General features: G+C 29.2%; 1 protein-coding gene across 1 annotated transcript; it reads left to right on the top strand.

Annotated features, from left to right (window-relative positions):
- Positions 1 to 440: 440 nt before the first annotated feature.
- On the top strand, positions 441 to 15,018 carry LOC139426494 (FMRFamide-activated amiloride-sensitive sodium channel-like). The gene is made up of 8 exons (XM_071185614.1): positions 441 to 844; positions 3,354 to 3,423; positions 5,522 to 5,646; positions 6,316 to 6,434; positions 8,198 to 8,364; positions 9,653 to 9,748; positions 13,141 to 13,202; positions 14,892 to 15,018. Exons 1-8 carry the CDS (start codon positions 441 to 443, stop codon positions 15,016 to 15,018), a joined length of 1,170 nt encoding a protein of 389 aa, XP_071041715.1.
- Positions 15,019 to 15,306: the final 288 nt, after the last annotated feature.

Here is a 15,306-nt window from a genome sequence, read left to right as displayed (position 1 = left end):
TAATAGCATCTTTTGATATTAAATAGTGTCTTTTCAGAATTTTCTTTTAAACTTGATATTACTGTGCATTGATCATTAAGTGTATTGATCGATATTGATATGTAGTCGAAAAATTCTTAAAATCAATACTTTTATTGAAAATTTAGCAAATGTCCTTAAAAGATATGAATCATTTTTATTTAGAAAAATACCGCAATTTTAAGTAAAATCACTGTTATCATGAAAAAATTTATTTAATATTTATATTCTATTAAAAGCTTTTTAAAATCCGTTATTTTACAATGAGGATAATAGAAACATCTTAACAAAATAGCAAACAGAACTCGAATATTAAAAAAATAAAATCAACGTTAACTATTTCAAACATTTTTCAGATGATTATTTGCTTGAAGTTCTTATTAATAAGATATATTTTAAATCTGAATTCCCCATTATCCGCCATGACAAATAAACCGAAACAAAGACGCTATAATAAATCTATTTGGGAAGAATCATATGAGCCTAATTTTGATTTTAAAAAATCAAAATGTTTTGGCCCTTCACCCCAAATCACTCCTTCTGTTTATACTGTTACTAATTCAGTATGGAGAAGTAATAAGAAATCGAGACGTAATTCAAAGCTTAATAGGCGAAAAGAATGGAAAAAGAAATTTTCTTGGTTGAAAAACGAAAAATGGAAGAAATTTATTAACACTGCGGGGTGTTTTATCATTTTGAGTGGATTTTTGTATCAAAGTTCAACATTTTTAAGTATCTTTTACAACTATCCAACTATGGTTGAGTTCAATGTTGCGAATGAAGTACAGCTTGATTTCCCAGCTGTAACAGTTTGTAACAGCAATCCGTAAGTAAATATAGTTTTAAACAAAATAAAAGTTTGTTTGCTTTTAATTAGTCAAAACATTTCTAAATTTAAGCATATAATAACAGCATAACTTCTAGTTCTTCTAGCACTGAGCCGAACTTGAAAAGTTATTTCTCAAGGAATGTAAAAAGTATTAAGAAAAGTATTTTTTCTTATCCCTTCATGGGGGGCATAGCACACATTCAATTTTTTAGTCAATTTTTCATTTTTTTTCTTTAAATTTCCTGAGCAAGAGCCAGAGGAGGCTACACCGCGCTTAACAGTTGGTCGGTATTAAAAGCCTGTTGATTTAAATGTTTTGGAAGCATCCAGCGTCTTAGACATTCAATAAGATTTCTATGTGAATAGTCTCCAATTAAAGTCGATAATTCAAGATATTTACAGTCAAAATATCGTCGTCTCTTAATTTTTAAATTTGATCACTGGGTCAAGGTCAAAGTATCGTCTTCTCTTAATTTTTAAATTTGAAAACTATATCGATAACCTTATGGTTTTAAATTTTTGAAAGGGACGAATCTAAAATTCACAGTCTCTAAATTTCTCTCACAGAGAAAACTTTCTTAATTCTGCAAAATATCTGCAGAAAGATTAGGTAAAAATTTTTATCTCTTTTTTTAAATCTCATGAATTTAAATCGATGATGATTCATGAAAAATTTTATTTATTAGTCAGAAATATTGGGGGGAGGGGGGGACTTGAAGAGATTTCTAATTATTGAGGAGAGCATATATTCATCGTCCCCACCCCGCCAACGACGCCCATGTATCTTTTTTCTGTTTAACTTAAAATAAGCGTCTATTAAGCGTCTTTTTATTTTAGTTGTTCTTTCTATCTAAGACTTTTATTTCTAAGTAAGTCTTACAATTATCGAATTCACCGTTGGAAATGAAATACTGCTCGTTTTTTCAGCTGTTATTGTATATTTTCCGATAAAATAAGAACATTTTATGTTAAAAATTTTAGATATAAACTTTAAACAATAGAAAAACTTCTCCTTAATGTCTATTGTAAATTACAATTGTAAAAACTACTTTTTAAGAGTAAAAAAGAAGCTGGGAAGATTTTTCCAATAGACGTTAAATATTCGTATTAACCAAAATATAGTAATGAAATAAAATCTAGTATTCGAATCTAGTATCTAGTATTTGAAAATCTAGTATCTGAATTCTATTGTTATTTTTAATAATTAAGAACTAGTTAATTTTTTGGTGGAGAAAACAAAAATGGCTGTACTACACCAAGAACTTGTAACTTCAAAAGATAAACGACCTTTAAAAAAAATCACCTTCAAAAAAAACTTTTTTTTTTTGTTTTTTTTACCTTATGAATGGATTGAGTTTTCAAGTACAACCCAATGCCAATTTTGATGATTCTAGATGAAAGCTTTAGTCATTAAGAATATACGATTGATAAAATTATGAAGTTAAAAAGACAAAAACGTTACTTTCTAAGAATAAGTACATTTTTTTAACAAATTCGAATTTTTACTCATAAAATATAAATGATCTTTCCTATAGTTTAAACAAGAAGACAGACTTCGGCTTTGGACTTGGAAATTTGCTTTTCGTTATGAATTGTTCGAATTAAAACTTTTATGCATACAGTTTTACAAGGTGTCACGAAAAAAAAACCTCAGTCAAAGATATTGCATTATAGAATAGAAGTTTTTTGCTTTTTTTTTTAAATTTGTACTTTCATTTCTTTTGACGACCACTTTAATTATGAAGCTATGCCTAGTTTATGTATTTAATTTTATTCTTTTAAAGTTTTATTTTACAAAGTCAAGCAAAAGATTTACTATTGTAGAGTTGTTTAATCAACAAAAACGATACTGAAATTGCTTGAAAAGGTTATTTCATTCCTGCTTTGTTTTTTTTTTCTTTTGTGGCAATTTTGAAAATTATACAAATTGGGTTACAATTATACAATTATAAAAATTACGCAAAATTTGGCAATTATTGATAGATTTCTACAAACTTAATCTAGGTGGGAAGATCAGTTTTAAAGTCCAATTAATAAGAATATATAGTTTAAAACTATTCTTTTCTACGAGTTTATCACTCAAACTGAAGCTATTTTATGTTGCTTGGCGAAAATGAAAATTTCCTACGTTTATTTTTTTATTAAAATTAAAATTGAATCGTTAAAAATTAAATTAGTTATTGTATCTAAGAATATGAAAAAATATTGCTTAACCATACACTAAAAATGTTATCAAGTGGATTATTATCTCAATACATAAAATAAAACTTCTTTTTCAGATTTTCCCAGTGGATTCCGTAAATTTTTATGCCACTGCAAATTTAATGAAATAAACTTAATTTTAGATTCTGGAAAAACTAAAAAATTATCATTATATGTAAGCAATTATTAATTATTACAATTATCAATTTATAATTCTAAAAAAATGAAAAAATTATAAAGAATTATTTTGAACATTTTTTTTTTTTGTTTAATAAATATCAAACAATCTGTGTTTTTTTTTCAGAGTTCGCTACAAGATTTGGTGCAAAGAAAATCCATCCATATGTATTCGAAAACCAGGAGAAACATTAGAAGTAAGTTAGAAATAGATATAAAGCTAAACCTTATACCTAATGTAACTCAATGCCTAATTTATATCTTAATACCTTATCAGTTAAATATTTATACCTTAAAAATAAAAAAAATTTCAATCAAAATCCAACAAAATTTTAAAAAAATTTTAATCTCTAAACGATTATTCTTTGATTTAACAAGAGTTGAACTTTTTTCCAGAATATAGAATCAAACTCCTTGGTTACCTGTCTAGATTGGGCTTTTTTTATGATTTAGCAGTATGTGGTTTTAAAAATAATCAAGTTCTGACATAAAAGTAAATAAAAACATGCGTAACATTAGTCTTTTATTGACATTGAACATCATATGATGGTCTATTAAGTATAAGCAAAAGGGCATTTCCAAGTCAGAAAGACAAATAAAACTTAATACTTTACACAAATGTTTCGATGAATATGAATAAAACAAATTTTATGCATTCACATTTAGCACAAACATATTGCAAGCATAAATAATTATTTCAAAATATTATTTTGTAAAACATATATAACTCAATTTCTTGCGTCACGTGTAAAATTGTTGAACAATCAAAAATGATACAAAAAAGAACAAATTTTAAAAAAATTATATATTCAAAACTGTTACCTTTAGCTGTTAAAAACATTAATATTATCAGTTACAAATAATTGATGTGTATTGGAGATGAGCTGGATTCTATATTTTGAAGTGGCTCTCAGTTTTGGGAAGCATTTGGGTTGACGTTAAGTTGTTCACCCCCATCACGAGGAAACGATAAAAAAAAAGTCAAATGGCCATTTTTTTTACTTATCTTAAAATCGAATATTACAGCGAGATTTTATCTTAACCTGACATATGTGTTAAATAATCCTTGTCCTCAGTACCCAGAAAAGCATAACGATACACTGATAATACAACACAAGATAATTGATAATTATATAAAATATACAATATTATATACTTCTTAAAATCCTTATTTTATTTACACTATATGCATATAATCTTNAAGTTGAACAAAATCAACCCGCGAATACAAAATGTACTTACAAGATGACAGTTCAATTTCCACGGAAACGTGGTTCAACATAAAATCTCGTTAATGTTTGCAAACCAATTTGCGTTTATAATTCAAAATATGGTTTAGCCTGGTAAATAGATATTGAAATGTTAAAAATGAAGTACTTCGTAACTATTTCAGAAATTATTTAATATTCTCAGGAATGTAACTTTTTTGAACAAAAATAGTACACTTATAATTTTTTTTCTTTGATAATATATTTCTGTTACGAGATGTTGGTAGTATATTTCAGTTCTTCACTTGAGCTGTCCTTCTGAATTATCGCTGACCACAACTATTTTGAGACCAATCACAAACCAAGAACTGTTTTCAAAAAAGTACAGTCCAAAAAAATGAAGAACACCTTGAATAACTTTTGATCTAATGATTGAATCTTCACATTCTAGAACTAATGGTTTGAGGGGATAAACTCAAATATGTTAATTAACTAATGCAAATGATATTTTTAATTACGGAAATCAGACACAAAAACGTGCTTTCTCTGAATAAAATACCTTTTTTAACTGATTCAGATTTCTAACGCTTAAAATATAGGGGATAGCCGCTATCTGGGAAATATGATTCCAATAGTTTGTTCAGGAGAGCACTCCAAAGTTTGGACCACTTAATGTTAATTTTACTTTTTACGTATTTTGCTGTATCTCGAGAACTTTTTTAAGCGAATTGAAAGAATTTTATACACAATTATAAAATTCGTTTATGCAAAGATAATTCCGCGCAAAGAATAAATTTTAGTAAATATTGATGTTTTTGTTATTTTATTTAATTATAGTCGAAACAATTTTGATTTGTAAGGTATGCAATTTTTTACATCATTTCAAAGAATGTAGTTTTTCATGGAAAAATACAAAATTTGAAGGAAATCCATCGAATAGTTCCTAAAAAACGAATTTTAAAATTGATTTTTTTCGCGCCGTTCGTTCTGTAATTGACAAAGGAAATAGAACAATTGCTATTCTATTATAGTATCTGGGAAAAAAACTTCCAAAAAGTTTTCAGTTATACTTATTTATTTATTTCAGGAAATTCGGGTTAGACATGCAGAGGAATATGATAAATTAAGTAGGCAAAAGCGAATTGAACTAGGAAACCAGTACAAAGATTTTGTCCTGTATGCTGAATATGAAGATGCAATTCTCACAGAACCGTAAGATCTCTTCACGTCATTAAAATCAGAATTTAAAACAATTATCTTTATACTTAGTTTACACTTTTCACTAAAAAAGATTATGTAAATTTTACAAATCTTCAAGGACCCGGCTTTTCATTGCCTTATCCTCGAAATTCATAGACTTTTAAACTTACATTGTATATACAGTTTGGAAACTTCGACACAAAAACCTTGGTTAGTTACATCGCACTATGAACTTAAATTTGAAAGTTAGATAGAATGTAAAAACTCGCTGTCGTTAACAAAAACTAGAAAGAATTAAGAAACTCAGTGCCGTTGAAATGTTATTAATATTTAATAAAAGCTGGATGGAATTAAGAAACCCAGTGCCTTAAAAATACGTATAAAGATTATCATATGATTTTCTTTCTCCAATTAATACTCGTTAGTTGTTAGCAAAACGCCAGGTTTGACTAACGTGGTAGTGATATATTTCAACTTTAATGTCCCGAAATAAGGTTTTAAAAAAAATGTTACGATTAGGAAAATTAATTGGACATTCGTCTGTAACTCATAATTTCGAACAATTATCGTTATATTTAAAGTTATCAAGTTCCGAAGTACTTAATAAAAAGTATACTTTTTTTTCCTAAATATATTAATACCTTTTCAGTTTTAACGGATATTTCTTAATAATATTTTCAGGTTTGCGGAATATTACGATTACGAATTTACAAACTGTTTTACATTTAATTCTCGTTGGGGTGAGCAACAAGAAGTGAAACCTGCTGTTCTATTCAATCCAGTTACTGGAAAAGCTTCAGGTAAGTTTAAAAGGACAAAAACTTAGTTTACGACCATTGAAAAACACTAATTATAAAAACAATATAAAATTAATTATAAAATTAATAATAAAATTAAATATAAATTAAAATTAATATTATAAAAATCAAATGTAAATAAAATATATATTATAGACAACAACGAGCCATATAAAACACTTGCAAAAAATATAGCTAAATTTCATCTGATCATTCCATCAGCTAAATTTCTTCTTAAAATAATTTGAAATATTCAACAATACGCCATTCCTTTTTCACTCGATATAAAATATATCCCTTATTATGGCTTTATTTAATTAACAGTTTCAGAAAGTTTCTTTTTTTTTCTTAAATCATTACCAAACAGTTATGTTTTTTTTTCTCACTTTGGTAGGTTGAAGTTTATTGGCACAAGTGCCAGAAATGGCTATATTGAGCCAGACACTAGGTTTAAGAGTTATTGTTTTATTTATTATTTTTAGCGTAATGGATATAGTCCTATTGTTTCAATAAACTGGATAAAATTGTGATGTATAGGATCACCAAGTGAGGATAAAAGATCAGGATAAAAGCAACTGAAAAGTTTGTTCCTCAAATGCTTGAATCGTTTACAGTCGGCTAAAATATGTTTAATAGTACTGTCGACACGACACAGAGAACAACTGGGTGTATATTCAGCTTTCAGTAAATGCTTATGGGTAAAACGGGAATGACCGATGCGCAGTCTATTAACTAAAATCTAGGTTTTGCGATTAGAAGATATTGTTTTACAGATAACAAGGCTAGATTAAATTTCATGTAGTTTATAATAGATTAATGGATTTCAGTGTTCTTTAAAGGTCTGCTCTACTGAAGATTTGCAAATTTATTTAACATCTAAAGGTTCTAGGAGAATACTGCTGAAATTTTGAGTTGTTTTAGCTAAAATATCGGCACGGTTATTCCCGGCACCAAAAAGGTATCCAACAAAAAAAAAGGGTTTCCGGGACCAAATGGTAAGTGAAGGTATCCAATAAAAGTAAATTCTATATCATTTGTCTTGTAAATGTGAAACGTAACTTTGAATTCTAGGAATTATGGGATTTTTCCCAATGTGAGAAACACAAGATACAAAGCTAAGCGAGTCCGTATCAATTATCCACTTTTGATAACCACTTACAGAATAGCCCAGCTTTCAGCTGTAAAAACCGCTGAATCTTGATGCAACTTTAAATTGAATACATTTTTATAACAACATTTGAACACTATAATCGGGCAATCGTCATCAAAACCATTTATCTATAAAAATATAAGCAAAAAATGTGTTATGGGAGAAAATATGAGTAATAAATTGTTATCCTTACAAAGGTTAAAAGGGAAAAACGGCTTATGTCCATAAAAGTTGATTCTGGGGGGAAATGAAAGTGCTTGAACGAGAACCCTTTTTCCACAGCATGATCCACCTTCGCTCTGTAATAACTCTCGGGGAGAACCGATTTTCCACGTTATTGATTAGTCAAAACTAAGTAATCCACAAAAAGCGATTAAATCGTCATTTTTGTGAAATATTTACATAAACCGTTCTGAAAACATCGTTTACATGAAAACAGAACACAACGCAATGCAATTGCTAGGGAATAACGTGCTTACTACAGAGTTGGCACGAAACTTACGCATGTAAAAATTCGGTGAAAGTACTGTATCTCAATTTCTATAAAAGCTTCAAAGCAACCATATAAATTCTATAATACTAAAGAATATGCTGAACACTGGATTTTATTTCGTAGAGCTCTTGTTGTGTCTAAACATGGACGTAGATAATTACAGTAACATGACAGACACCCCTTCCGGTCGTGTAAAAATGGTTATACATGCCAATGACATAGTTCCAAATCCAACGTATGACGCTGCAAGTCTAGAAGCAGGGGCCTTCTACTCTTACGGAATTCAAAAAGTAAGTTTAATTTTCAGCTTTATTTTATTTAGCATTCATATTAGACCGAATGAAAGCTTGCACTCCCTTTCATCAGGCACGTTCTATCTGAGAGATGCAAGAGCTATTTTCAGATACAATGTGCTCGTTAAACGTTTTTCGGTGAGAGAGTCTCATTGTAACTAGTGGATATGAAAGCTTTTCCATTTATTACATTTTTACTAAAATAAATTTGTCTGCCTATTTTTACTTTATTTATTTGCTTTTACTAAAATAAATTAGTTTCTATTCATGTTTCTTACGTAAGCACATTTAAAAGTTTGAAATTGAAACCACTCAAGCAAAAAAAAAATTTAAAAAGAATTATTTTTCAATATAGTTTTACAACTGGGCACTAATATTCAATATCAATTCAAAAACAATTTAAGCAAATAATTCTATTTACATACATAAACGAACTCGTTTGTTTTTTTGTTAAATAAAAAAAAGACCTTTTAAACTATAAAATTTAGATGGTTGAAAAAAAATATTAAATAAACTTAATCTTGATCTGAAATTTAAAAATTTTATGCGATCATTATTTTCAATTCTATATATACATCGGTTCCTATGAAAAACAACAAAAAAAGTTAACTCAGAAAATCGTTGTTGTTTCTAATAAAACATGGACAAGCCAATGGCCATTTGTGAATTAAGTCAGGAGGGTACGCCTTTCGTTTAACGAAAGAGCACCGCAACGGTGAAAGTAAGTCTTAATTCAAAACCCCACAGATAGACGACAGCACCACTCATTTAAAAGGCCACCTCCTCAATTGAGACATAGATAGGAAAAATTCCTTAGATCCCTTTACCCATGGTACCGCTATCGACGCACAGGACTTTCGATTCCACAGATTTTGCGAGTACTTATAACCGCGTGTACTCGATGGGCCAGCGGAGTCTAGGATCAAACGCTGGCACCTCCGAACTGGAGCCAGATTCTCTTAGCACTGGGCTACAGCCACTCTCTCAGTAAACTAAAAAATTTTAAAATGCAACTTAAGAATACATTATTTGAAAAACGAAAAGAAATTAACATAAAATGAAATTGAATAATCAGAAGTAAGGAAAAATTTTAAAATATATTATTAAATGTGTAATGTCATTTCTTTAATTCGATTTTTTTTAAAAGGAAGAAAAAAAAAGTCTCTTTTAATATGCAGCGTATTTTTTCCTTATTTTCAGAATTTTTTTTTCTTCTAGAAACTGAAAAATAGAGTTTGGTTTTGTATTATTCAAAAGATCCAGTAATCAAAGGATAATTTTACAGGTTATGACGAAGTTGTTGGAGAGTCCCTATCAAACAAAATGTAGGAATTATGAAGAAGAAAGGGAAATTCGAACAGGAGCAAAAATGAGTCAAAAGGTAATTGGTTGATAAATTTAGGTTTTGACTCAATGCAAGCCAGTTCATTCAGTTATAACTTGTTTCCACTGGCAACTTTAAGCTTTCCTAACCTACTAGTAGAAACAGGGTACCAACCACCTTAGTAATCTATTGCGCACTTTACAACATAAAAGCTAGCGATATCGTTCAAAAAGTAACAAGAATCCCATCTATAAAACTGCCACAACAAATAATACCGTAGGTGTAACCGTTGAACTTACTATGAATTTGTACGAAGATCCCCAGTCTATAACATAGACCAGGGGTGTCCAACTGGCGACCCGGGGTCCGCATCCGGCCCGCGGGGCCTTTTTTTGAGGCCAAAAACTAAAATATATTAGTTATCAATTATCTAACGGACAATTTTCGTATAAAATCTATATGGGTTTAAAAAACTTTTCTCGTTAATAAAAACCTTATTTATTCGTTTCTGTGAAATTTAACATACCAACGGTACAAAAAAAAATTTCTCAGGTTTTGCATCCAAGAAAATATTTATACAAATACAAAAATAATTGTGTATGTTGCTCTTTTTTATTTCATTTTTTTGTATTTTGTGAATATAATTTAGCATGTGCGTATCAGAAATTTTCTCGAAGAAATTCTCCGATTTAACTTTTTGAAACCACTCATTTAGGACGAAAATATTTACAGACACATTTGTAAATTTTAAATGTAAATATCTATTCTGTGGTGGTTGCTGCAGACAAGCCTCAATTTTCTCATTGAACATTTTGCGTGCTACTATGTAAGTTTTAATACCAATCTTTTTGAAGTTTTATATCTTAACAATTTGATGTCTGTTGCACATTAATTGTTTAATACATAGGTGCACATTAAAATGATTGTAGCCCGAATTTTTATTATTTATTTAATATTTTTAAATATATTATTAATAACAATTAAATATTTTTAAAAATCTACTTCTTATTTTAATTTGTAATTCAATACTTTTGTTTTGTACAACTTGGTAAAAATCTGACAATAATATTTAATGTTCCTTCAAACATAAAAGAGTCCTACATAAAGCTTTGCTAAAGTTGCGGCCCGCCATTTGATTTGTGTTTTAAATTGTGGCCCCCGGCCTCATGTAAGTTGGAAACCCCTGACATAGACCATAATTCCACCACCGCCGATATACATGGGTGACCAAATACTTATAAGCAGAGTATATATATCGTTGTAGTTGGGTTTTTAAATCAATGCTGTTAAATTTTAATGGGAAAGTGTAAAAAGGCTTGATACAATAAAGTTTTTGTTTTCCTACGCTGTATTATGTATATTTTACGTATATTTTTCTTTTAATTTCTACCACAAGAATCAAGGACTATTATGTAACTTAGCGTTTAGTCAACATTATGGACTCGGATTAAATAAAAAAAAATTCATATAAGTCTCAGAAACACAAGGATTATAAAAATAACCAAGCAATAAATTTTAATTTGAAAACAAAAAAATTTCCCTCTCTTCACAGCTGAGTGAATACAAATTACTTTTCAATCTTCTCCAATTCGGATGCATAAAAAAAAAATTATACTCTTTTGTTGCAAATCGTAATCATCAATTATAATTTTACTACGAATCATAAGCTTTATTAATTTTTCGACTTCTCGGTCTGGTATCGAAATATATTGGGAAAATTTCTTTCTTTCTTCATTATTTTACAGTTGAACCAAAAGAAACAGCAAAAAGCAGAATCTACGCTTAATTTTTACTCGATTGAGACGCCTTTAATAAAAATTCCACAGTATCAGGCTAATCAATGGGGAGCCACAAAGCGACGAGTTTAAGATAACCAAACACAAAAAGCATGCGTATAAAATTTTATTTGTGTCGTGTTCGTGAGGGAGGACCATTTAATTACCAAAAACTTCTAGTATGTAAGAAGAAAAAAAAGGGACGATTCTGTCTTAAGGAGTCTCTGTATTTATTTCGCACTTCTTCATTGAAACTAAGGGTGTCTATTATCTTTAAATATAAGATGAGAACAGAGCAGTTTGTTAATTCAGGCCAACAAAAGACCACATTACATATAACTAACATGCTAACAAATTAAGTTTACACAAAATATAGTTTCAAGGTACATATTCATTGACCATTATTTTCTTCGTGGATATGAAAAAAATGTTTTGCTACAAAGTATTGTAAAAATTTTAATTCCACAAAATAGCCACCCTGTATATATTTTAGAATTGCCTATTAGAGTGTTACAAAACGCAAACGGAAAAGAAATGTGGTTGCACGTACCGACGTCTGTCTCTAATGTATAGTGCTACACCATGCCAGTCTAATTACCAAAGTAAGAATAACTTTTGGAATGTGCTGTTTTTGAACCATTAAACAATTTTAAATATAAAAAGGAGCAAACAATAACCAAAAATTATGCTTTATTTTTAGAAAAGTGTCTAAAAGTTGTCGAAGATGAAGTTTTCAATGCATGCAACCCACTTTGCCCAATGGCGTGCAAGTGAGTATTAAGTTCAAATAGTCAATGTATGCTAGATAATTTGTGAGAAGTTATTGAGGCATGCCAGATATATGCATACCATAGGCACATCTGAATGCTACACAAATGATTTAAAATGCGACTTAAGCACATTCTTAATTGCAGGGTATAGTTCTTTTTTATTAGTGTTAAACATTTTTTCGCCTTGTGCTGTCGCAATTCTAAAATGCTTTTTTTATTTTTAGAAAAAAAAAGGTTTTTATGACAAAATGTTAAAACATTTGTATTATCTAAATAACTGGCTCAATTATCTTTTATATCACTTTTAGGAAAAAATAATGTCATTCTTCTCAACACCTGTGAAATTTCCGTAATTTCAGATATTTTTTTTCAAATGGTAACAAAGCTAACCAAATAATACTATGATAAATTAGAATTTCGTTCTCCAATACATATAAATAATTTAAACTACATAAAAGGCCAGAGAGAAATGTTACGTTATGGTCGAATAAAAATTTGATTTAAAAAATTTCTGCTTTCGCACTTTACCATTAGGGAATTACCTTAAAGCTGACTTTAACAATATTGGTCAATTGTGAATCGATTTGTATGAAATACATGTTATTTTCCTACAAAAATAATAAAAATAGTAACTATATTTATTGTTTACTTGGGAAAATGGATTTTAAGTTAAATTTTTGATTAATTTTTATATATATATTCACATGATCATTATAATGACATAACACATGATTCTATTCAATCTTATTTTATTTTTCGCATATTTCAGAAAAGTGGAATTCCAAAATGTGGCCACAGATAAAGAACCATTACGAGAGGCTAGTTCAAATTCAACCTTAACTATAGTTATTTATTGTGAAGAATTATGTAAACTATATATAAATTTTTATGTTCACGTTTTCAGAAGTCTTCGTTTTATGAAAGGATGGGAATCAATCAAGTTTTTAATACTGGAGAAGAAATGAAGTGAGTATTTCGAAATATTGTCAATTACACTCCCAATGAAAATAAATTAATATCAAAATTCATACTTTGTAGAATAATTGTGAAACATTCGTTTGAAATTTAATAATTGAATAGTTTCAATGTCGGCTGTACTTCTAAAAACAGTCTCAAAAGTTTCTTTTAAATTCCGAAAACTATAAAATAATGCTTATATCATTTAATTTCTATACATTTTAAATAAAAATTAAATGCCTANTGTAGAATAATTGTGAAACATTAGTTTGAAATTTAATAATTGAATAGTTTCAATGTCGGCTGCACTTCTAAAAACAGTCTCAAAAGTTTCTTTTAAATTCCGAAAACTATAAAATAATGCTTATATCATTTAATTTCTATACATTTTAAATAAAAATTAAATGCCTAGAGAACATCAAAAAACTTTTATACGTTATTTTTGTAAACGATAAAAAGTCAATTCAGAGGGTTGAAAACTATTTTGATGGTATCTCTGTTGCTTAATTATTTGTTTAGTGAATTTTTATCTAGTTCGCTACTTCTTTAAAAACAAACAAATAGTTTAAAATATGTCGATCAAAATTTTTTTTCCATATTTTCATAAAAACTCGCAATTGATATAAATGTAATAAAAAGAAATAGTTTTTATTAGATTCATATTTTTTCATTTAAGCAAAAATATGGCGTGTGTCCGAATTCATTATGGTTCAACAGAAATAAGAACTCTCACACATCAGCCCAAGTATGAGGTAAGCTATAAATAGTTTATTTTACAAATATGCACATTCATCTAGATTCTAAAACATTGTTTCTCAATCAGGGGCAAGAGAACGATTAACATTGATTGATTGAGTGTAGGGTTTAGTGGCACAAGGTCTAAATGAGGACATGCTGCACCAAACAATACGTTAAAACAGTTCAAACCCTAAGTGCATACAAAATTTTAATTGTTGTACAATTATTACTAATGTATAGAGTAAGCTATAAATATAGTTTATTTTATAAATATGCACATTCATCTAGAGCAATGTTTCTCAATCTGGGGCAAGAGAACGATTAACTTTGATTGATTAAGTGTAGGGTTTAGTGGCACATGGTCCAAATGAGGACACGCTGCACCAAACAATATGGTATAAAACAGTTTAGTGCCTAAGTGCATACTAAATTTTAATTGTAGCACAATTATAACTGATAAAAAAGTAACTAGTAAGAAAACCAGATTAAAAGTATAAATACAGTATAAAACGCACTAAGTAAAATGGTGCGAAGGTGATGTTTATAAAAGTATAAAAAATTGTAGATGTGTTAAAACATTTATATACAGTTAAAATATTAATAGCACGTAAATACGCAAAATGTTAGGATGTTGAATGTCACCCTACAAATCTTGCATGCGTAAAATAGAATTCCCAAGAAACGTTAAATCATGTTGGTCAAAACATGGACACGTTATTAAAATATGATGAATTGTGAGAGGAACGTTAGAAGTATGGCATTAAGGAAGAGGCTCTCCAAACAGTAAATGGAGGCATGTTAACCGGGTGTGACCCATTCGGAGGCGGGTTAGCTTTATATCAGCACTGGCAGCACTGACGAATTGCCTAAATCAGATTTAATCCTATGCAATTTATTAAAAACCTTGAGGTTGTTGCCATAATGATGTTACAAACATATGAGCATTTAGTTTCATGGCAGAGAAAGTTTTGGACATGTTGAGACAGATGTGACAGATCGTGGAGATGAGTCAGTTCATTCCCTGGAATACGAACATGACTCGGTACCCAGCAGAATAAATACCCAAAGCCCTTCCTCTGAAGAGTGATTAACAAATGAATAAAGAAACATAAAATTGGATGAGTATCAGTGAAACTTTACTAGTTGGCTCAAAACGTTCATACTATCGGAGATAGGCAATACTTCCGAGTAAGGAGTGAGGAAATTAGTTGTAATGCTATAAGAATAGCTGTCGCAGTGAAGACGGAGAAAATAACTGGGATTTTATAGCTAAATTTATCATCAGCGATGATGACACCACAGCTTACATGTCCGGCAGATTTTGAACCATCTCTTACAAATCGGTACATATAGAGAATATTGGTGACGATGTGCA

Source organism: Parasteatoda tepidariorum, chromosome 1, assembly GCF_043381705.1.
Source record: "Parasteatoda tepidariorum isolate YZ-2023 chromosome 1, CAS_Ptep_4.0, whole genome shotgun sequence".
In the NCBI taxonomy this organism is placed as follows: Eukaryota; Metazoa; Arthropoda; class Arachnida; order Araneae; family Theridiidae; genus Parasteatoda; species Parasteatoda tepidariorum.
This window is presented reverse-complemented; position numbering and strand designations above follow the sequence as displayed.

What these genes read in the sequence shown, in the direction of transcription:
- LOC139426494 (XM_071185614.1), top strand. Translation starts at nt 441, where the DNA reads ATGACAAATAAACCGAAACAAAGACGCTATAATAAATCTATTTGGGAA. An exon ending in GATGCAATTCTCACAGAACC is followed by an intron (nt 5,647 to 6,315) that starts GTAAGATCTCTT and finishes TAATATTTTCAG; the next exon opens with GTTTGCGGAATATTACGATT. An exon ending in ACTCTTACGGAATTCAAAAA is followed by an intron (nt 8,365 to 9,652) that starts GTAAGTTTAATT and finishes ATAATTTTACAG; the next exon opens with GTTATGACGAAGTTGTTGGA.